This window comes from Lathyrus oleraceus, chromosome 2, assembly GCF_024323335.1.
Source record: "Lathyrus oleraceus cultivar Zhongwan6 chromosome 2, CAAS_Psat_ZW6_1.0, whole genome shotgun sequence".
NCBI classification, from domain to species: Eukaryota; Viridiplantae; Streptophyta; class Magnoliopsida; order Fabales; family Fabaceae; genus Lathyrus; species Lathyrus oleraceus.
The window spans coordinates 477,137,908-477,162,080 of NC_066580.1; the positions used below are offsets into that span (position 1 = coordinate 477,137,908).

The following is a 24,173-nucleotide window of genomic DNA, read 5'->3' on the forward strand; positions in this document are numbered from 1 at the left end:
GATATAGTCGACATGAGTGAGGTTAACGTGGCGGAACTTAAGCCCAGACCTCCATATGCGTGCAAGGTTTTGAATCCATCGAATGGGAAAAACCCGGTCGAACCAGAGAGAACAGACAAATACGTCGCTAAGACATATACGTTCGACATGTCTAAGTGCGACGAGATCTTTGATTTATTGGTAAAAGATGGTCAGATTATCGTCCCTCAGGGTTTAAAAGACCCTCCCCTAGAACAAAAGAAGAAAAGGGGATTTTGTAAACTTCATAATTTCCTTGGTCATAAAACTCACCAATGTGTTCTTTTCAGGGATTTGGTGCAGAAAGCTCTAAAAGAAGGAAGGCTTCAGTTTGGCGAAAGGCCAAAAATACAGATGGATTCTGAATCTTTGAAGGTGGAAGAAGCTTTGTATGCAGAGCCTCTAGAGTGCATGATGGTAGAGACTACTGATGGTCTCATCGAGGTTCTCAATGCAACCTCGTTAGCTGAATCATTTGAAGTGATGATGGTCAAAACTACTGAAGGTTTCGGAAACAAAGACCAAAGAAGGCCCGAGTCGGCCTATCCCCAGCCTGGGGAAAACTTGTCTGACTTCCAGGAGAAGTGCAAGGAAAAGCGATCAAAATCTCTGTTATGCCCGAAGTGAAGCGCGGTATTCAATGAGAGAACCGCCGAAAGACTGGAGGCCGACAACAAGGTCATGGAGGAGGAAAAACCAGTTGTCCCACAGTTCGTGTTCGACATGCACGAAGCACCTCGATGGAATGAAGAGTACAAAAGACAGTTTCAGCATCCCTGACCAAAGACATTATAGAATCCGTCAATCAGAAGGGGGGCAAAAAGCCAAAATGGAGGTGTTGGAGAAAGAGGCAACGTCTCTTGAGAAGAAAAGAGGCTACACAATATCTCCTAACTACAAAGGAAAGAATCCAATGACTAGGACACAGTGGAGACGCCACCAGCGAAATAAAAAAGTTGGGAAAGCCGTTACCACTCCACAATCGAAGACTTCGGAGACTGCTGGACAAAAGGAATAGATGCCAAAGGTCAAAGGACTAGCAAATATAGTGGCCAATCAGACAGTGGCCCTGACCGTCGAATCGATGGGAAAGAAGACGGTGATAGCTACTCATAACGTGGGATTTTCGTCAGGGATCAAGGGACAACCACAAAGCGAGGAAAAATCGAAGGAGGAGGAGCCGAAGTACTCTCCCCAACCAGAGGAAGAAGAGCCTGAATATTCTCCTCAATTTGATGAGGAATTCGACGAGGATATGTACGACGAAAACAACGACAATATCTATGGTGATGATTTCGTCGTAAACTGTGGCATTGTGTCGGTACTACCATCCGAATACGACATGGTATCTGAAGTTTCTGAAATAAAGGGAGACTTTGTATCAGACGAAACAGTGGGAGGAAAACCTTTATGCTACTATGTCATGAATAACGGCATGGTGGAAGAGCATAAAGCAATGTTTGAAAGGCCCAGTCATGGGATGATGTACCATCTAAAACCATTGTTCATCAAGGCTAGGGTGGATGGAATGACGGTGAATAAGGTTTCTGTCGACGAAGGTGCTACAGTCAATCTAATGCCTTATACTTTGTTCAAGAAAATGGGAAAGGTCGATGAAGATCTCCGACAGCACAACATGGTCCTTTCAAATTATGAAGGGAAAACCAACAATATAATGGGGGTGGTTCAGATCGACCTCGCGGTAGGCACAACAACACATTCAACACTATTCATGGTGATAGATTCAAAAGCCAACTTCAACTTACTCCTGGGTAGAGAATGGATCCATGGGATAGGGACTGTTCCCTCTGAAGGAGAATTGCGATCCAAAATGCAACGGAAATTAAAATTTTCTCCTTTAGAGATCCTTACAAATGGTCATGATCAGTGATAGAATATTTACCTCTTGTGACGATTGAAACCTTTGGTGCAGATCTCTTTTGACGATCAAAACCTTTGATGCAGATCCACGAAGCGATCACGAACGTTGAACGATGACAACGTCTCTACTCAGTCCACACGAACGGATTCCTTCAATCTCAGTGCTAGCTGGTACGAATGAAGGCTTTGAGTGAGTGAGAGAGAGAAAACGAAATTAATGCAACCGCAATGAATGCTTCTGCACAAGGGTTCTATTTATAGAACCACTTGTGTGGGCTTCAAGCTAAAAGGCCCACTTAAGTGTATTTTGGCCCATATCTTATAATATGCCCAAAATCACTTAAGCCCATGGTACCTTACCATATTTCGTATTCTACTCAAGTACACCGTACCTTACGATGTTCTATAATTCACTTAAGGGCACCGTACCTTACGGTATTCCTTAGTTACTCTATCTCTCATCAATCCGTCCTTTGTGTGTGACCCTGTAGGTTTTCGCGGCATTGGCAATTATATTAAATCATGTATTTAACATAATAAACAGTGAGCGGTATCTAGCAACACATCACTGCTACCCAAGACACAAAAATGTCAAGTCATCTGACAATTCCTTCTGTGATAATACTTATGTGTATAATTACCCTTTTTCCCTTATGTCTATATTGAACACAAGGCATAGACCGTGTCATCCTTGTCCAGTTCAATATTGGGCCCATAGACATTTATCCTGTTATGCAGGATGGGCAAATTCCATCTAGGTCACTCATGTCCCTCAGCATGCTTCGTGGAGTACCCATCAACTGTCTTTATGGTTATCCAGTTACGGACAACGTTGGATCAGCAATAAAGCACTCGACTCCACATCTGGGGTCCATAGTGGTTTCAGGTCGAAGAGTGGCATAGACCATTATCACCATGAGAATAACTTATGACACTTTGCATAACTTTCTATATAGTATTCTCACAGCGGGTCAATCCGGTATAAATATTACTCCTAATATTCATACCTATGTTTAAGACTTGATAACTCTTTATCCATGATCCATGAGATGTGATCATCAGTCTACAAACATAATAGTCTTAATGCTTTAATGTTATCCCACTTCACACTAAAGCTCGACTACAGATACTTTAAGAATAGTGTCCTTATGTTTAATGTGTTCTCATGATTAAGTCACACTTAATACATTAAACGGATTATCTATTCCAGGGACTTTATTAATCAACCATAATAAAGAAAAGCCTTTTATTATTCGATACAAGTACCAAAAGTATTGGCCTCTAGGGCTTACACCAACACCCTCAACGGTCCACCAAAGGCTTATAATTTGGAGAAAGGACGACATCATAGAGAATATTGAAGCCGACCAAAGCTATTACCAGGTCGATGACAGGGGTACCAAGAGGTCGTTTGACCAACATTTGGCGAATATAACACCATGTGATGACGAATCGGGATCCTATACTTCTGTCAATACTGGTCGAGTTCTGAACTTGGACCCTGATCATGGTTTCATTTGGGATAACAAGGAAGACACAAGATCAGACACGGGAATTCCACCTACGGGGTGGCCAACAGTCGACAAAGATGACTGCTGAGTCAGAAAGCCTAACTCGAATTTCAGCCTATTTGGCTGAAAACAAGAGGAAGCCAATTCTAGAAAGGAAGAGACTTTAGAATTTGGCATGTGAGGCCGAAGGTCTAGATGATGGTCGATTATACCAGACAACAACTTAGGAAATTCAGATACTTGATTGTGTCCATGACGATGAGCCTTTGGGGTTCGAAAAGAACCCACAAGATGAGTCCCAGAAGATGCAAGCGCAAGATCCCCTCGAAGAGATCGACCTGGGAAATGGAACCACAAAAAGACCAACCTACATAAGTACTAAGGTGGGGTCAGAGATGAAGGAAAACCTAGTCGAGGTATTGACCGAATACAAGGACTGCTTTGCCTGGGATTATGACGAAATGCCAGGTTTGGATCGAAGTGTAGTAGAGCATCGACTACTTATCCAACCTGGGAAGAAGCCGGTGAAGCAACACCCTCGACAGTTTGCTCTGAACGTTACTTCTAAGATCAAGCAAGAAATCAAAATACTCCTAAAAAGTCATTTCATAAGAACGACAAGGTACGTCAAATGGCTGGCCAACATAGTGCCCATCATCAAGAAAAACGAAACTTTTAGGATTTGTATAGATTTCAGAGATCTAAACAACGCCACGCCAAATGATGAATATTCGATGCCAGTGGCAGAAATGTTGGTCGACTTGGCCGTAGGTTTTGAGTATATGAGCCTACTTGATGGATACTCTTGCTACAATCAGATTCTCATTGTCGAAGAAGATGTCCCCAAGACAGTGTTTTGATGCCCTGGTGCGCTGGGGACATACGAGTGGGTCGTCATGCCATTTGGTTTAAAAAACGCAGGAGAAACTTACCAAAGGGCCATGAATGCCATCTTTCATGACTTCATTGAGAAGTTCATGCAGGTATACATCGACGACATCGTGGTGAAGTCGTCATCTCAAGAAGGGCACATGGATCACCTTCGACGCTCGTTTGCTAGAATGAGGAAATATGGATTGAAAATGAATCCATTGAAGTGTGCTTTCGAGGTGCACGCATGTGACTTCCTGGGATTTGTGGTACACAGATAAGGTATAGAGATCAATCAGAACAAGACGAAGGCGATCTTAGACCTCAAAAGCCCATCTACAAAGAAACAACTCCAGTCTTTGTTAGGGAAAATAAACTTCTTAAGAAGGTTCATCTCGAATCTAAGTGGTAAAACAAAGGTGTTTTCGCCGCTACTTAAAATTAAGAAGGATAGTGATTTTCATTGGGGGCCTGAACAACAAGAGGCTTTTGACGCGATCAAGGGGTACCTTACCAGGCCTCCTATTTTGTTACCTCCCAGTAGAAATAAAAGTATGAGTTTATATATTGTTGCATCTGATAGAACTATAAGGAGCATGTTATCCTAAGAGGATGGTAATAGCGTCGAAGGCCCATATATTACCTCAGTAGAATGTTGGTAGACGCTGAAACTAGGTACAATCTCATGGAAAAACTATGTATGTGTGTTGTACTTTGCTTGTATGAAATTAAAACAATATATTAAACCAATTGATGTTTATGTTTTGTCTCATTACGATATTATTAAACATATTTTGTCTAAGCCTATTCTACATAGTAGAATTGGGAATGAGCACTGGCGTTGACAGAGTTTTCTCTAACTTTCAAGCCTTTAAAAGCCATGAAAGGCCAGATCGTGGCAGATTTTATAGTGGATCATGTCATGGTTGAATCTTCCCTGAATGTGGTCAACACCACACCATGACATATATATTTCGACGGATCGAGTCACATATGAAGCATGAGGCATGTTGATGATGCTTAAGTGAAGCAAGGCACGTGTATAAGGTGAAGATGATGCTTGATGCATCATGGAGATGATGTGAGACTTGGGTATGAAGATTAGAGCCCTTTTATTTTTGTCTTTTCGGGATAGTCTATGTATGTAATGTTGGTGATGTAAAAAGTCAAAATCACATGTATAGAATTGTAATGGAATGAATGTAAAAAATAGAATGTAATATTTGGATTGAATGAAATATTTGACGCACTGTTAATAAAAAATGCAAATTTATTTTACTTGAAATTCTATTTAACCTTGTCATATTCGCAAGACCTTTCACATTTGTCTTACTAAAAAATAACACAAAATGTAGATTCTCTTAATGATCAAATGTAGTATTTGAGTAAAAATAAAAATTAAAACAAATTGAAATAATTAAAGAATGAAATTAACTTGCAAGAAAACAAAATGCAACAAGATTAAAAAGTCAAATCTTGACTTTTTAATCTTTTCTTCCTTTTTCTCTCTTTTTTTTTTACAAATGCCTAACAAATGAATTTTAATCAAAACAACACAAGTGGAAAATAACAAAGTCAAAAAGAGTAAACTCTTGACTTTTGACTTTGTTCAACTGTATGCTGATGAATAATGCAAATGAACTGTAAAAAGACACCATAACCAAATGAAATTGTCATGATATGTTGATGCAGATGAATCAATGGATGAAAAAATTTATGGTATGACAGTTCTGACAAAGACGTGTGTGGTTGTTTCATTGGAACAACACATGGGTTACCTTGTATGTGTGAGCTTGCAGGTCTTCAAATATAGGGTGACTGATGATAGTTCGTCATTGCATGAATTTAGTCGAAGAATCTGATCAAAACAAGTGAAAGATGAGCTAAAATGAAGAATAAAGACCAAAGAATGAGGAAAAAATAGCTAAGTGTAAAGAAATTGGATTTAGTAAAAATTTGGGTGAAAAATGGAGCAAAAGAGTGCAACTTTTGGGAAAATTCGCGAGCACCATCGCGCGCGATAATGCCCTAAAAGATACATCACGCGCGATGACCCATTTTTCTAGGATTTTTCTGACACATCTTATCCATTATGAGCTCTTTTTAAGGGGAATTTCCACACTTTGATAGGGGTGACAAATTTTGGAGATCAAGGGTGGTTTTTAGGGCATTGGAAGCCATTTAAGACCATTATTTCACGGGAATTCATATGTTATTTTCATCTATCGATTTTGGTATTGTAATCAGAATTATGAGTAACTGGGCTCCTATAGGTTATGTTGTGTTATGATGAACTTATTTCAATATTATTGGGTAATATGTTGATTTGACTTTGTATGTACCTTTTGACCTATAATTTTATTCAATTGCTTATTATTTGTAATGCTTTCTATGTGAGATATTCTTTTAAATTGAATTTGGGCACATAGGGAATATTGACTATTAGTCTATGTGTTCGACCTAGGGAAATTGTTATACTTATGTTGGTTGAATAGGAATAGGAGACTCCAAGTAATGACATATGGAATTAAAGATATATGCATCGCCTAATCTTGCTTACGTAGGTGGACTAGGGATAGGAAGCTCCGAGTAATGATTTAATAAGATCATTTATATTAATAAGATCATTTATACAAAGCATTAAACATCAACAATATATAAATAAGGGGTTCTAAACACAACTTGGCCGCTTTCGTAATTCTTCTTAAGCACTTATTTACTTTTCGCAATGCAAACTCGAAAATCCCCATTTTACTATTTTCTACACATTGCATGCATTTTGTCTTGTTAGAAGGCAGTCCCTATAAATTCGATATTTTTATTACTGCGACATTATCGATACACTTGCCGAGAAGTCATCAAGTTTTTGACGTCGTTGGCGGGGATTGTTGATAATTTCAACAAGGCGACGCTTGTGCAACGTTTAAGTTAATTTATATATTTTTTCAATTGTATTTTTTTTTGTAATTAGTTATTTTTGTTTCTTCTTAAACTTTATTTTCTATTATTTATCTTTTTAGTTTTATTTTTGTTTAAACTTTTTATCTAGTACAATGCTACTAAGGTATTCTTCTTTTTGTTTTGTATGCGAGGTCAAGACAGTCATGCAAGATGACGTATATGCTAGCTTGAAAAAGATTGAAGCTTATGCAAAGGAACTTGCAGCAAAAATGCTCATTCTAGAAAATGCTAGAAATTATTCAGAACTTGACACTGATCATTCATGGTAAGAGGATTCATCATTTCAACTTGAAGAAACTCTGACTCAGTTTATAAAAATGACTGAACTCAATTTCGAGAAATTTAACTAGCATCAAGAGATCGCGCTAAGTAACAGGGAAACATCCTTTGAGAAGTTAGAGATGGAACTTGGTCAAATATCCAGCCAATTAACATTAAAACTGATATCTAGTGGGGATTTCTATGAAAATATGTTAGATAGTCCTAAATATGAGGAAATTGAAAGAGAAGTCAAATAAGAATGTGAGGTATTAGATGAAGGAGGAGTTGAAGAAACCTTGACCCAATTTATAAAGATTACTCAAACCAATTTCCGGAAAATCAACAGGCAACAAGAAACCTTGCAAAGGGACATGGAAACATCCTTCGAGAACTTAGATATGCAACTTGGTCTAATATCTAACCAGTTAGAATTAAAACTAAGATCTTGTAGGGATTTCAACGGAAAAATTTAGATAGTACTAGAGATAAGGAAATTGAACAAAAATTCAAACAGGAATGCGGGGTAGTCGATGAAGGAGAAGTTGAAAAAGAGAAAGAAGAAGAAAATTGCACAACACCTGATAAAGAAATAGAAGCAAGAATAGAAGTAACAGAGGTAAAAAATATATATGGGAAAAAAGCCATAATGCAAGATAAAAATTGTCTCGGTTTGGATGAAGCTTCAATTTCAATAATTCATTTAGATGTAGATGCCCAACTACAAAGATCTTCAACAAAAGAATAGTCCTACACCTAGCAACTAGGATGATAAAAGAGGAGAAATAGATAAATTATTGGATGAGATTTATGCCTTGTTCGATACTATCAAACTGAAGAAAATATGGAAGAAAAACCTTTAATTCTTGAAAGTGATGAAATTCCTACCAAACAAAAGGAAGAAGAAGGATGATGTATTTTACATGTCATATATGTCGTCCTAATACAAAATCGAAAGGTCAGACTTAGGACCTAAAAGAAGCGCTTAATGGGAGACAATGTTGGTGTAAGCCCTAGAGGCCAATACTTTTGGTACTTGTATCGAATTATTTATTAATAATAAAATGGTTTTTCTTTATTATGTTTGTTTAATAAAGCCCCTAGAATAGCTAGTCCGTTTAATGTATCAAGTGTGACTTAATCATGAGATCCCATTAAACATAAGGACGCTATTCTTAAAGTATTCATAGTCGAGATTTATTGTGAAGTGGGATAACATTAAAGCATTAAGACTATTATGTATATAGACTGATGATCACATCTCATGGATCATGGATAAGGAGTTATCAATTCTTAAACATATGTATGAATATTATGAGTAATATTTATACTGGATTGACCTGCTATGAGAATACTACATAAAATGTTATGCAAAGTGTCATAAGTTATTCTCATGGTGATAGTGGTGTATATCACCCTTCGACCTGAAACCACCATGGACCCTAGATGTATAGTCGAGTGCTTTATTGCTAATCAAACATTGTCCGTAACTGGATGACCATAAAGATAGTTGATGGATACTCCATGAAGCATGCTGAGGGACATGAGTGACCTAGATGGAATTTTCCCATCCTGCGTAACAGGATAAATGTCTAAGGGCCAAATATTGAATTGGACAAGGATGACACGGTTTATGCCTTGTGTTCAATATAGACATAAGAGCAAAAAGGGTAATTGCACACACAAGTATTATCACAAAAAGGGATTTGTCAGATCACATGACATTTTCGTGTCTTGAGTAGCATTGATGTGTTGCTAGATACCGCTCACTGTTTATCATGTTAAATATGTGATTTAATATGATTGCCAATGTCGCGAAAACCTACAGGGTCACACACAAAATGACGAATTGATGAGAGATAAAGTAAATAAGGAACACCGTAAGGTACAATGCACTTAAGTGAATTGTAGAATATCGTAAGGTACGATGTACTTAAGTAGAATACGAAATGTGGTAAGGTATCACGCGCTTAAGTGATTTTCGGTATACCATAAGATATGGGTCACATACACTTAAGTGGTCTTTCAACTTGCATCCTACACAAGTGGTTCTATAAATAGAAACCTTGTGCATAAGCATTTTACTAGATGAAATTTTGTTTCTCTCTCTCTCTCTAACACACACTCAAAGCCTTCATTCGTAGCAGCTAGCACAGAGACTGAAGAAATTCGTTCGTGTGGACTGAGTAGAGACGTTGTCACCATTCAACGCTCGTGATCACTCCTTAGATCTGCATCAAAGTTTTCAATCTCCATAAGAGGTAATGGCTTTTATCACTGGTCATGCCCATTCTTAAGGATCACTAAAGGAAAAATTTTAATTTCCGTTGCGTTTTGGATCACAATTTTCCTTCAGGCAACCCATCAAATAAGTTTTTATTTTATTTGCAAAATTTTAATTTTAGTTTATTTAAATTAATTGCTTTTGTTTTGTAGCATGTCACATATAAAGAGCAATAGGACAGAGGCTTCAGAAAGAGATTGAAAGAAGAAAGAGAGACTACAAACTCTCTCTAATCCTATTATTTTTTCTAATATCTTTGCACTTTCTAGTGTTGTTATTGTTGTTGTTATTCTTTCAGGGAATGGATCCAAAGAGAAGTCGCTCCTCTCGAGCATCATCTCAATCAGACAAGGGCATAATGGATCAAACAGAACAAAGACTTCAATAACACCATACAAAATGTATAAGACTTTTTCCACTTCAATGACATGTTAATTTGGAGTTTTCTAAATTTGTATTAATTTTTGCGAATCCCTTTTAAGTCCAACAAGTCAATCTAGAGTATTAGCTACAACACTTGGTTCCCCTTTGTACTATTTAGATCAATGTCTTTGATGAATAAGTTTGTAGCTGTGTTTTTTTCTTCAGATTTGCAAGTTTAATACTTTAGCATTGAACAAATGATCCAAAAGAAACTAGACCATCAGAATAACAACATACAATTTGAAGGCAAAGAATGAGAAAATAAGCAACAGACTTGTACTCGACCTACAAATACCTCATATAGCAAGGTTTGGGCCAAATGAATTTGATTGTCCATTTTTCTTTCTTTTTGAATGTATCCATGCATTATTATTTTATCTGGTTTGATCTATTTCCGATTAAGTTCATCTGGTTTGACTGACACACACTGAGCCAGTTTTTTATTTATAACTTTGAGCCTTTTTAAACCACCATGTAGTAATAGGTATATCTATTGCTAACCACTTTGAGCTTAGTTTTTCTTTCGGTGACATAGCCTAAATTTTTTATCCATATGACTTGAAAGATCTTTTATTTCCACTATCTATTTGGATTTAGGTAGAAGTATACTTCCTAAAGTGTATGAAAAATATTAAGTTTGGGGTTACTCTTGGAAGTGAACAAAGGTTTAAGTTTGAGATTGAGGTACTAGAGAAAATTGGCCAAAATTTCAAAAATTATGAGGAAATAAGAAGTGGAAAAAGACATTTCTTCTTCAAAAAAAGAGAAAAAAAAAGAATGTAAGTATAAGAAGGACCAAAAATCTCTAGTACCATAAAAAATGAACAAAGAGGTATGATGATATAAGGAGAACTAGACACCTAACTCCAAAGGTTTAAACCTACTTTCTTAAAAATATTAGGGTTAAATACACTTTACCCCCCTGTAATGTTAGCGAGTTTAGGGTTACCCCCCTGGTAAAGTTATTTTTTCAATACCCCCCTTATGTTATGTAGATTCCTTCATAGAACCCCCTAATATCCAGGTGGCATGGAATCTTGGTTTTTTATTTCAGACGTGGCTTTTTAATTTTTTTATTTTCACATGTGAATCTTCATTAGGTCTCCAGCATGGCATAAACTAGAAATTAGGGTTCCAAATCCATCCCTCTCTCTCTTCGTGAAATCCATCCCTATCCCAAATCCATCCCTCTCTCTCTTCGTGAAATCCATCCCTACCCCAAATCCATCCCTCTCTTCATCTTCGTCCGTGTCCCCTTCATCTGGGTTATGGGTGGCAGCAAGGCATCTTCCACGAGTGAAGTTGGAAACGGCTTACCAAGATGTGGATGCAATGAAACCATGAAGTTGTTGGTCTCCAAGTCAATTGAAAACCCCGGTCGCAAATTTTGGAAATGCAGGAATTATATGGTGAGCAATTTTGAAGCATTTTATTATTTTGAGTTTGATTTCGAAATTAATTGTTGGTGGTGTTTGTCTCAAATTGCAGAATGGGTGCGGTTTATTTTTGTGGGATGATTTGGTCAGTGAGTTTGCAGTGAAAGAAACCAATCCGTCCGGATGCCGTCAATGTGAAGTCAACAAGGCTTATTTGATTGAATTTGCTAAAGAGATTGTTGAGGAGATAGATTGCAGAGTCGGAAAGCTTAACAAGTTAGAAAAACTGAAGAAAAAGATTGCAATGGAAAAGAGGAAAAATTTATGGTTAATGTTTGTAATTGGTCTGTCATGGATGTTGATAGCAGCTATGGTTAAGTTAGTCTAATGAGTCTGTCATGTAATTGTTATGTCATTAGTGTTTTTCAGCAATGTAATGTTGAACTTGTAATGTGTTCATCAATGAAATGTAATTTGTTCATCAATCTTAAACTGTCACTGCAGCATCATTATTTGATTAAACTTTCAGCATTCAATCTACCAATAATGACAGAAAAAAGTTATATCATAATGAAAGAGCAAAATTGCAAAATCATCAGAAAACTACAGAACAATTTTATAGTCAGTAATTCTAAAGAAAATATGACATAGTAAACATATAAATAAATTGAAATATATTAATGTAGTCTATCTCTTAAACTTTTTCAGTGCAGAATTCAAGGTGAATGTAATTAAATACTTTGGCTTTTTCTTTAGATCCTGCAGAATTCATGGTTTTGTTGTAAGATTAGTGCACAGACTAGCCATGGCTCTCTGCAGAATTCATGGTTTATGAAAAACAAGAAAAAAATGTGACAGACTAGCCATTGTGTTTTATAGACAATACACACCAATAATGTTAAACTGATACATTAGAATTGATCATCACAGTAAGTGCATATGTTTGTTACAAAAGGATTACAAAATACATGTCTTCAAAGATCAGTTGGCATTACAAAAGAGTTTTCCAAAAGGATTACAAAATACATAGCAGAAACATAATAATCAGTCCCTCATTTTGAAGTGGGTATGTCTTCATTTTCTGGTAGGGTAATTGGTTTGTCACTAGATATTCCTTCACCTGTTATGGGTCTTTTAAACCAACTCAACTTGATCCTCTCACTTTGCCTTCTTTTGATGATAGGTTTTTTTTCAACCCTTTTTCTGGATTGTTTTGTGATTGAGGCAGCCACACTAGATCCTGTTTGACTCATAATAGTTGGAACAGGCATATCAGTTGGAGGCTGTGGATCAGTTGGAACAGGCACATTTGTTGGAACAGTCATATCAGTTGCAGTTGGGGCAGGCATATCAGATGCAGTTGGCATATCATTTGCAGTTGGCATATCAGTTGCAGTTGGCACATGTCCTTTTTTAGGTTTTCTCTACAATGTAAGACACAATGTATGGTTGTCATCACAATGCATATCACAATGAAGAATGTAAGACAGAATGTAGAATGTAAGACAAAATGTATATCACAATGAATTACCTTTCTTTTAAGTGCATTGGGATCCTGAGTGGTAGCCTTACAAGTCATAGCATTGTGACCAAAATTATCACATTTGGTGCACTTATATGCAACACCAGATCTTCTCTTCCTTGCACCATCCTCTCCACTTTCTCTTATCCTAATCTTCTTAGGTCTACCAGGACCATTTTTATATGCAGGTGGTAGAGGTGGTTCCATCTCAACTTCTGGCCACATATCTTGACCATTGATTGGACTTACTGAAAATCCATAACATAGTGCAAACTTTTCTCTTGTGTAACAAGCATCAACAAATTCATCAGGGTTTTGCTTTCTATAACTCAGAGCAGCTACAGCATGCCTACATGGAATTCCTACTAATTCCCAAAAATTACAACTACATGACCTTTTAGCAATGTCAACAATAAATTCATGTGTGTTGTAACTATGTGTAACCTGAAAAGTCTCAGCAATTGACCATGTTGGCAACCAATGACCACTATTGAACACCTCATTATCTAACCTTCTCCTAGGTATTGGCATCACCTTATGTGGCCAATTTTCTAGTTTACTTGCAGAGGTGGATAACCTATTCATCAGATATTTTCTTATCCACTCACACATTGTGAGTATAGGTTTGTCCCTAGCAGCTAGAATGGTAGCATTAAAAGACTCTGAGATATTATTCATCAATGTATCACATTTAGGGTAAAAAGAAAAGGCATGCTTACACCAGCTTTTGGTAGGAACAGCCATCAACCAAGTCCAAGCATTGGGATCTGCATTCTTCAATTCATTCATCTTTTGGACCCATGCCTGATAGTATGTGGCTTTAGCAGCTCCCATCATTAAATCTCTAATAAGGGCTCCTCCACCAAACCTTTTCTTGAAATTAGCATACAAGTGCCTAAGACATAATCTATGCTCAATAGTATCAGACAATTCTTCAAATACAGCCACAAGTCCCTGATACAAAATAGAAATTTTTTCAACATTTAGAGAATAGAATAATTTGCAACAGAAAGATAGAGTTAAATACATACCTTCTGTTGATCAGAGATAAATACATATCTTCTATCCTGACCAATGTCCTCCATTAGTAGTTGTATAAACCATCTCCAACTCTCCTTTGTTTCATTTTCAACCACACCAAATGCCAAAGGGAAGTATTGATCATTAGCATCCCTGCCTACAGCAATAAGTAACTGTCCACCATACTTGGTCTTTAAGTGACATCCATCAACCCCCACAAATGGTCTGCATCCATGAATAAAGCCTTTCTTACAGCCATCAAAACAGAAATAAAATGACCCAAACCTTGGTTGTATGGATGGACTAGGTCTTTCTACATTTATCTTCACAGTGTTGCCATGGTTTACCCTTCTTAGTTCTTCTGCATACCTCCATATGGAAGCATACTGATTGTCAGCATCACCTTCAATTATCTTCTTGGCAATTAGCTTAGCCCTCCATGCTTTTGCAACAGTAATACCCACAGAATATGTTTGCCTCATATCTTGGATGATGTCTCTTATCCTGACTGTATCAGAAGTTTGCATCCTCTTTACCACATGCTTGGCCACCCACTTTGAGCTAGCAGACTTGTTGTTCAAAACCCTAGCACATGTGTGCTTATGTACAAGTGTTTTTATAGCAAAAGTCTCCTTGTGGCCCACCTTAGAGCATAAGACTAAAAACCCACATTTATGCTTACACACCACCCTTACCCTATCTCCCTCATTTTTCACAAAAGAAATTTCCCTCCCATTAAGCACTGACCACTCACGGATAACTGCCCTAAAGTCATCAAGTGTGTTGAATTCCATACCCCACTTGAATATAAAGTCTTTGTTTAGATGCTCTTTCCTAAACCTAGCATACTTGGGCCTTTCTTCATCACAAGAATCATCTGGGTCAGAACTATTCAACTCATCACTATAGTATACATCATCTGAATCCATACTCTTATTGGGCTCCTCCATACTGTTATTGGGCTCCTCCCTAATACGCTTAGTAACATCTATTCCTTCAAAACCATCAAACTAAGCAGTAGCTCTTTCATCTTCACTGTCATCTAACCCCTCTACCTTCTCCTCATCTAACCCATCAATTCCATTATCAGGGGGGTGGTCATCATCATTCACACATTTAGGTTCCCTATCAGCAGGGTCCATGTTCCCAGTACTATGTTCAACATACAAATCTCCTTTCACATTCATTGCACTAAAGTATAGAGCAAAATCATCAACAACATCATCATCTTTCCTAATCAGAAAAAAACCATCTTGAATTTCTAAAACTTTTGTCCATACCCTAACACAATCAGCCTTATACCCTAACCTACTCAACAAATTCTCAATGTTATCCATGTTCCAATTTGAAACATGTATCCCATTAACTGTCGTATCCGTACCCCCTCTGTATATAATTTCTTCTTCAAAAACCCTGTAAAATTCACCCCCATGGTGGAGTGTAACACTAAAGTGTTGTGAATCCTGTCAATATATTATACCCACATGTCAAAGATTGTTGATTTCAAAATTTTACCCTACGACATTGATGAACTTCAAATTTTTACTAACCTCGGACTTTGGACACTTCACTGAGCTCGTCTTCACTGAGCTGGATCGCTTCTTCGTATTCGCTGAGGTTGTCTTCATCTTCGTCTTCACTGCGGTCGTCTTTCTCGTTTGCTTCGTTCCCTGCATTCTTCTTCTTCGTCTTCGTCTTCCCCTGGAAATTTCGTCTTCGTCTTCCCTGCTATGTTCAGAACCCTAATTTTCTAAGGGGGTATTTGAAATTAAAAAGTGTAAAATGACACATAATCACTTTAACAAAATTAAAAATATGCCAGGTGTAGGACCTCTTATTAGATTCCATGCCACCTGGATATTAGGGGGTTCTATGAAGGAATCTACATAACATAAGGGGTGGTTTACAAAAAATATTTTTACAGGGGGGTAATCCTAAACTCGCTAACATTACAGGGGGGAAAAGTGTATTTAACCCAAAATATTATACCCAAACATAAGCCAAGTTACAACCTGAAAAGACCTTTAATGCGTGTGTTGTGATTTATGAGATGAACTATATTAGAACATGATCAAGCTAAGTATAATTGATTTTGCATGTTGATTGAGAGATAACCTTATCCATTGAGTGAGTCAAAGTGAGCCGAGAGACAAATTAAGTACTCGTCAATATTTGAGGATATTTTTCGAATTTGCAGGATGGAAGTTGGAAGCTAGGACGATGGTCAGGTAAAAGAAAATTTTAATTTGGTAATGTTCAATTGTTATTGTGCGACTTATTTTCTGTTGAAATGTGCAGTTGCAGGTGAGTTACTTAAGGAAAAACAACAATTCAAGTTTGGGATTCTGATGACAGTTCATCATTGCATGAATTTAGCCAAAGAATCAGATCAAAACAAGTGAAAGACGAGTTAAAATGAAGAAGAAAGACCAAAGAATAAGGAACAAGTAGCTAAGTGTAAAGAAATTGGACTTCGTGAAAGTTTGGGTGAAAAGGGGAGCAAAAGAGTGCAACTTTCGGGAAAAATCACGCGCAACATCGTGTGTGCGATACTACTATAAAAGCTGCATCGCGCACGTGATGACCCATTTTTCTGGTTTTTTTATTTACGCATCTGATCCATTTTGAGCTCTTTTTAAGTGGAATTTCTACACTTTGATAAGGGTAACAAATTTTGGAGATCAAGACACAATTTTTACAGCATCAAGGGTCATTTTTAGGGCATTTGAATCCATTGGAGGCTATTACTTCAAGAGAATTCATATGCTATTTTCATCTATTGTTTTATTATTGTAATCTGAATTATGGATAGTTAAGCTCCTACAGGTTAGGTCATGTTATGATGAACTGATTTCAATATTGTTGGGTAATATATTGATTTGACTTTGTATGAACCTTTTGATCTATAATTACATTCAATTGCTCATTGTTCTTAATACTTTGATGTGAGATACTCTTTTGAATTGATTTTGAACACATAGGAAATACTGACTATTAGTCTATGTGTTAGACCTAAGACAGTTGTTTTACTTACGCTGGTTGAATAAGAATAGGAGACCCAAAATAGTGGCATATGAAATTAACGTCTTATGCATCGCCTAATCCTGCTTACTCTGGTGGACTAGGAATAGGAAGCTTCAAGTAGTGATTAGTGAGTTATTTCGCGAGGAATCGATTATAGCGACTTTGTTAATTTGATGTGGGGTTATAATGATAAGATGATTTATACATGACATCAAACACTAAAAATAGAGTAATAGGGGATTCTAAACACAACTTGGTCGCATTCGTAATTTTGTTTAAGCACCGATTTACTTTTTGCATTGCAAACTCGAACCCCCATTTACCATTTTCTACACATTTCACACATTTTGTCTTGTTAGAACGCAGTCCTTGTGGATTCGTTCTTTTTATTACCGCGACACTATCAACGCAACTGCTGAAAAGTCATTAGTGACCCTATTATGATAGAATTGATTCACATGTTTTGGCACTCAAGAAGAAAGTGAAACACAATTGAAGTTAGAAGAAAAGTTTAAATCCTCACCCTACACAATGCTCGTTCTATGATGTTTTGTTTTTTCAGATTTTTATAGCGGGTAACTAATCTAGAAAGATATGTAAAAAAAAACAATAAATCAAACACTATATTTTGTGATTGTGTTTGATTTAATCAAATATCATATATTTGAGTTATAAAGTTGGAGAAGGGAACTAACAAGTTGGTAATGAAAACGTCCGAAGAATTTCTTACTTAAATTAGTTAAAATTACAAAATTTCGCGGGGACGATTTCGCGGTTGGTTTACAGTTGAAATTTACAATCCAGAGTTCATTCGTAATTTTCAATTTCAAACCAAGGAACATACAAATCGTAGTTTGTGTTCACCGTAATACTAATTCTCAAAAACTGAATCAAACTTGAAAATTTTCATCCACAATGGTTCTTCAATTCCACGAACACATAATCACAGAGCTTCTCGAAGACACCAATGGCGGTCTCGTCATTCTCTCTTCAGGTCTCTCTCTATCGAAACTCATTTCATCTCTTCTCCTTCTCCACTCCACTTCTCAGGGAACACTTCTCATTCTATCTCCTTCTTCCGCTACTCTCAAATCCAAAATCAATTTCCATCTCAAAACCCTAAACCCCCAATTCTACCAAGTCCCCGTCGAAATCACCGCCGACCTCCCCGTTAATCACCGTCACTCCCTCTACTCATCCGGCTCCGTCTGTTTCATTACCCCTAGAATCCTCATCGTTGATCTTCTCACTAATAAACTACCTGCCTCAATTATCTCCGGACTCATCATCCTCAACGCTCATTCCGTTTCGGAGACTTCCACTGAAGCTTTTATTGTTAGGATTTTTCGTTCTCTCAATCGAAGTGCGTTTGTTCGTGTTTTCTCCGATAGGCCACAAGCGATGGTTTCGGGTTTTGCGAAGGCGGAGAGAACTATGAAGTGTTTGCATATTCGTAAGCTGCATCTTTGGCCGAGATTTCAGGTTTATGTTTCGCAGGAGCTTGAGCAGGACCCGCCGGATGTTGTGGATATTAGGGTTCCGATGAGTAAGTACATGATGGGGATTCAGAAGGCTATTATTGAAGTTATGGGTGCGTGTTTGAAGGAGATGAGGAAGACGAATAAGGTTGATGTGGAGGATTTGACTGTGGAGAATGGGTTGTTCAAGTCGTTTGATGAGATTGTTAGGAGACAGTTGGATCCAATTTGGCATACTTTGGGGAAACAGACTAAGCAACTCGTCTCTGATCTCAAGACCTTGAGGAAATTGTTGGATTATCTAGTCAGGTTCTTTTGCTGTTTGTTCTTTCATTGCATTTGTATTCTATTTGATGTATCTTTAATGGTGCTTGCTGCTTATCAAGGTTTTAAACCACAGTCATTGTAATAGCTGCTTTGCAATTCTCCACAATGTGGAAATTTAGGGTCAAAAGCGGTTATAGGGACATTGAAAACGTCAATGTCATAGATTAGATTGCGGTTGCATGCCTTTTATTTAATTATTCATTTAGGCACTGATTGTTGTGTGCCATTTTCCTGATAGGTATGATGCGGTGACTTACTTGAAATATTTGGATACACTTAGAGTGTCGGAGAGTTTTCGATCTGTTTGGATTTTTGCAGAGGCGAGCTATAAGATATTTGACTATGCAAAGAAACGTGTTTATCATCTTGTGAGGTCAGATGGTATGAAATTGGACGAGTCTAGTAAAGGTGTCAAAAACAAAAAGAAAAAAGTCAAGGGGGATAACAAAGACACTGAAGAAGGTAATAACTTGTTATGTTTTCTTTGGTGCTTGGCATAGGTTGTGATTTTGTGACTTTGCTTAATTAAATGAAAAACTAACATTTAAAAAAAAATAAAAGAGGCACAAAGGAAATGAGATGTGCCACTCCAAGCAGAGGAATGGCATTTTGTTTTTTCTGTTTAATTTTACTTAGGATGCTTGTGTGACAGCTGATGTCACTTCCTCAACCAGTTCAAATCATGGCATAGTTTTGGAGGAAGTCTTGGAAGAAGCACCAAAGTGGAAGGTCTTACGTGTGAGTCAGTGAGTTCCTATTCTAGAAAGTCTATGGGTTATCTTTGTTTTATTTGATTGGGTATTTGATTTGTGAGACACACACTAATTTGGTATTGTTTTGATTTGACAAATATTTTTCTCATTTATTTGGATTTTCAAAATAGGATGGTCTAAAGTGGGTTTTGGGAAAATAATTGAATTTGATAAATGTTTGATATTTGGGGATGAATCTTGGTTTGATCATATAGGATATTCTTGAAGAGGTAGAGGAGGAAAGACAAAAGCAAGGCATGTTGAGGGAAGAGGTTTTGGCTGAAGGTGAAGACACCAGCAATGGCATTGTATTAGTGGCATGTAAAGATGAAAGGTCGTGCTTGCAGCTCGAAGAATGCATCACCAACAGTTCGAAAAAGGTTGTCTTTGTTTATGTCATTTTATATAACAAAGCGCGATCCAAGTATAATTCCTCACTTGGTTCAATCAGTGACATTAGTTAATTTTGTATGGTCTAGTGGCTTATCAGCTTCATTGCACATAACCAAACTTATCCAGACCAATTCAATGCTGAAAAACTTAACAAGAGTTTGTTCTGATAGTTTTGAAGTATTATGAATTTATGAGGCAAGATAATAAGGAATTTGCACTCTTGCTGGCAATTTTGGATAATTAGTATAATAGAAGATTTTAGAGGCAGATTTGAATGCACAAATTCTGCAAATCAGTATTTTGCCTGTGAACATAGGTTTTGTTTCTTTTCATTGAAGTGTGATGATTGCCATAGATTTTCAATTTTCTCACATTCATTTCTGTCGAATTCCATGTGAAGTGAAAGTATTTATGTAGAAGCTCTTTTATTTTTATTTTTATTTTTATTGCCGATAGATTCCTTTGTTGCAGACTTGTTATATTCTTTAGTCAATACAAAGTGGAAATAACATAGTGGGACAAGTAATTGCTCTCTAATTTTTATGAAATTTGTGGATAGAAATAAAGCTTCTTTTACAATTGTATTAAAAGTTACTTGTTGTATATGTTTCTATTGTACATAGCTTATTACTTTACCCTTTTGTGATTATGATGGAAATTTGTTAGTCTCGGTTCCTTGATAATTTGTGCTGGTAGATAGTCTATAAGAGTAAGACACGAAAGGAACTGACTTTTATATCTTGTTTATTGTTTTTTTATCATTTCTGAAGGTCATGCGAGACGAATGGAAAAAGTACTTACTAAGCAAAGTACAGCTGCGAGATGTAGTGCATAAGAATAAGAAAAAGAAGTCAAAGGAGCCTAAGGGTTTTGGGATTCTTAATGGAGTCACTCCCATATCCCCTGCACAGAATACAGAAACCAGTGGCGTTAATAAGCAGGAGCATGATGCACTTATGGCGGCAGCTTCAAAACTGCGAAATCTTGCTGAAAATAATCATGTTGTCGAAGATACACCTCAGTCTAATATGGGGGGACATGTTCGGGGAAAAGGCAAGAGAAAGTTGGCAAATAGAAATGACCCAATCATTATTGATGGCTCTGGTGTTCAGAGTAATAATGAGGAAGTGACAAGTGGTAAAATTGGGATGCCTGATACAAAAAATGAAGCCCATATGGATGAAACTAGTCCTGTCAGTGCTGGTAGATTTTGTGAAACCAAACATGGGGGGATATCTGTAGATGACACGGTTCTTCGGAGGCATACCTGTCCTAATGCCATGGCAAAAGACGGGAAGCCACTACCACCAGTACATTTTTATGCCCTAGAAAGTGATCAGCCTATACTGGACATATTAAAGCCCTCTATAATAGTCGTTTACCATCCAGACATGACCTTTGTAAGAGAAATTGAAGTCTACAAAGCTGAGAATCCCTCAAAAAAGTTAAAGGTATATTTTATTTTCTATGAAGATTCAACTGAGGTGCAGAAGTTTGAAGCAAGTATACGTAGAGAGAATGGAGCATTTGAATCTTTGATCAGGCAAAAATCTATGATGATGATTCCAGTTGATCAGGTTTGTTTTACGATATTTGTTTTCCTCTTATGTTTTTCTTTTTGTTTCTGGTTGCTGCTTGGGTCCATTGTTCTGGTTATGGTTGCCTTCATTATAAGATTGTGAAGCGTGGGCATGGAAAGTGATCAGCCCATACTAATATAATCTTACATTGGTTTCCTCTCTTTTCTGACTGGTGCTTTTGGCCTGCTGTTTATTAGAGTGGGCATGGTTTAGGATTGAATTTTACCCCAGATTCAGATTTAAATACTGCCCAAAACTCAATAACTAGAAAAGCAGGGGGGAGAAAGGAGGTTGGTAAAGAAATGCAGGTTTGTGATATTTTCTTATCTAAGTTCTCTTTGATGTTTATCTATTCTATGCCTCACATACATGCCAGGGAGTTTATAGCTTGGGAATTTCAGGTCATTGTGGACATGCGAGAATTCATGAGCAGCCTTCCAAATATTCTTCATCAAAAGGGAATGCGCATAATTCCGGTAACCCTTGAAGTTGGTGACTATATCTTATCACCTTTAATTTGCGTGGAAAGAAAAAGTATTCAAGATCTCTTCCAGAGTTTCACATCAGGTCGTCTATACAATCAGGTGGACACAATGCTGCGATATTATAGGATACCTGTGCTCTTGATTGAGTTTTCACAGGATAAGAGCTTCTCATTTCAGGTACGCTGACCAGTTTACAGCTTTATCTTCTGCTATTATTGTCTTGTTACCATTAGCGGCATCAACGCCTGCCATTATATCTGGGATCGGCTGACCTGAGCATAATGTTTGAATTTCAGTATGATTTCTGTGCTGGTAGAAAGTTATTGTTTGTTCCTTTGCATTTAATAGAAATGATTACTCAAACATGATGCATCATACATGAATATATTTCTAATGTACTGTTAGGTTAGCATTTGTTTTGTGGAATAGCGAATGACATTTGACCTGTTGTGAATATCTTTTCCAGTCTGCCAGTGATATTGGTGATGATGTGACACCCAATAGCATTATATCAAAGTTGTCATTGCTTGCTCTACATTTTCCCCGGCTACGAATAATCTGGTCTCGAAGTTTGCATGCTACTTCTGAAATATTTGCTTCACTGAAGGCAAATCAAGATGAACCAGATGAAACAAAAGCAATGAGAGTGGGTGTCCCCTCAGAAGAAGGAATTGTGGAAAATGATGTGAGGTGAGTTTCTTTTTCATTGTTTAAACTTGTAAGGTAGTTCAATGCCACCAAGGATGGAATGAAAACGCAAGTTTATAGGAAGTTAATCTCATCTTGCATTTAAATTATTGTAATTGTATGAAACATTAATGAATTGTTTTCTCCCATAGTTTTAAAGCCATGTTGTTGCATCTCCTGTTTCCATGCTCAAGTGATATTGGTTTATGACATTGTTAGCGACAAATATTGATTTATGTAGGCTTTAGCCAATTTTTCCATAAATTAGAATTGCCATGTCTAAACAAGTACATTTCCTTGGCCATCAATATGCACGGGTTCTTGATAAACATTTGAATTGTAGATCTCAGAATCAGAGTCTTTCTACCAAAATGTGTCACTAATGAGTTTCTATGCACTGATTCATTTTCTGTTGTATTCACAGGGCTGAAAATTACAACACATCGGCTGTGGAGTTTCTAAGACGACTTCCAGGTGTTTCAGATTCTAATTATAGGGCCATAATGGACGGGTGTAAAAGTTTGGCAGAACTTGCACTTATTCCAGTAGAAAAGCTAGCTGAAATAATGGGTGGTCATAAGGCTGCTCAGACCCTTAGAGACTTTCTAGATGCTAAATATCCCACTTTGTTGTGAGGCAAGAAGACAACTCATTTAGCTCAATTCATGGGGTTTACCCTGTGTCCACTTTGAAACAACAATTTGTTGTATTGCTTCAGAAGTTCGAGAATGCAGTATGAAACACCGAACCAAATGAAGGCTTAGAAATGGTACTAACAAAGTATTTGGATTATGCATCATTATGTCATCACTGGGTCTATTATTTCTCACATTCATGTTCATCACTCCAATGTAATGTTTAAACCGCGCATCGTCATTTTTTTTTTGTTATTATTTATTATTATTATTATTATTATTATTATTATTTAATTACTTTTATATTACGTGTATATGCATTCTCACTGTTTCATTAAGATTTGTTTCTCTTAGTACTTCATCAGTGTTTATTTATTTATTTATTTTTAAACTTGATATTTGGTCTTGAGACTGATTAATTTAAGGAGAGCAAATTCACCGTCGAGTAGACGATTCACCATGATAGTAATTTTGACTTTTTATTTTTATGAAATCACTGATGTAATAGACTCTGTATTAGAATAATACTGTCATAACAAAATCAAACCATATATTTAATGCACAAGATGAAAATACTATATATGAATGAATCAATCCATGATACAATCACAATAACAAAATAACAAACGATAATAATATCATCGCAATGCTGAAAAAAAAGTCAGACGGATCTCCTCTAAATCCCTCG

General features: G+C 36.9%; 2 protein-coding genes across 2 annotated transcripts; one reads left to right on the plus strand and one right to left on the minus strand.

Annotated features, from left to right (window-relative positions):
• Positions 1-12,579: 12,579 nt before the first annotated feature.
• On the minus strand, positions 12,580-15,074 carry LOC127123828 (uncharacterized). The gene is made up of 3 exons (XM_051054003.1): positions 14,136-15,074; positions 13,114-14,058; positions 12,580-13,006 (listed from the first exon to the last, which is right to left on the minus strand). Exons 1-3 carry the CDS (start codon positions 15,072-15,074, stop codon positions 12,635-12,637), a joined length of 2,256 nt encoding a protein of 751 aa, XP_050909960.1. The 3' UTR covers positions 12,580-12,634.
• Positions 15,075-17,828: 2,754 nt separating this feature from the next.
• Positions 17,829-23,766, plus strand: LOC127120569 (DNA repair endonuclease UVH1). Its single transcript, XM_051051040.1, has 9 exons — positions 17,829-18,935; positions 19,192-19,415; positions 19,606-19,691; positions 19,921-20,085; positions 20,869-21,675; positions 21,876-21,986; positions 22,080-22,340; positions 22,630-22,853; positions 23,275-23,766. Exons 1-9 carry the CDS (start codon positions 18,064-18,066, stop codon positions 23,483-23,485), a joined length of 2,961 nt encoding a protein of 986 aa, XP_050906997.1. The 5' UTR covers positions 17,829-18,063; the 3' UTR covers positions 23,486-23,766.
• Positions 23,767-24,173: the final 407 nt, after the last annotated feature.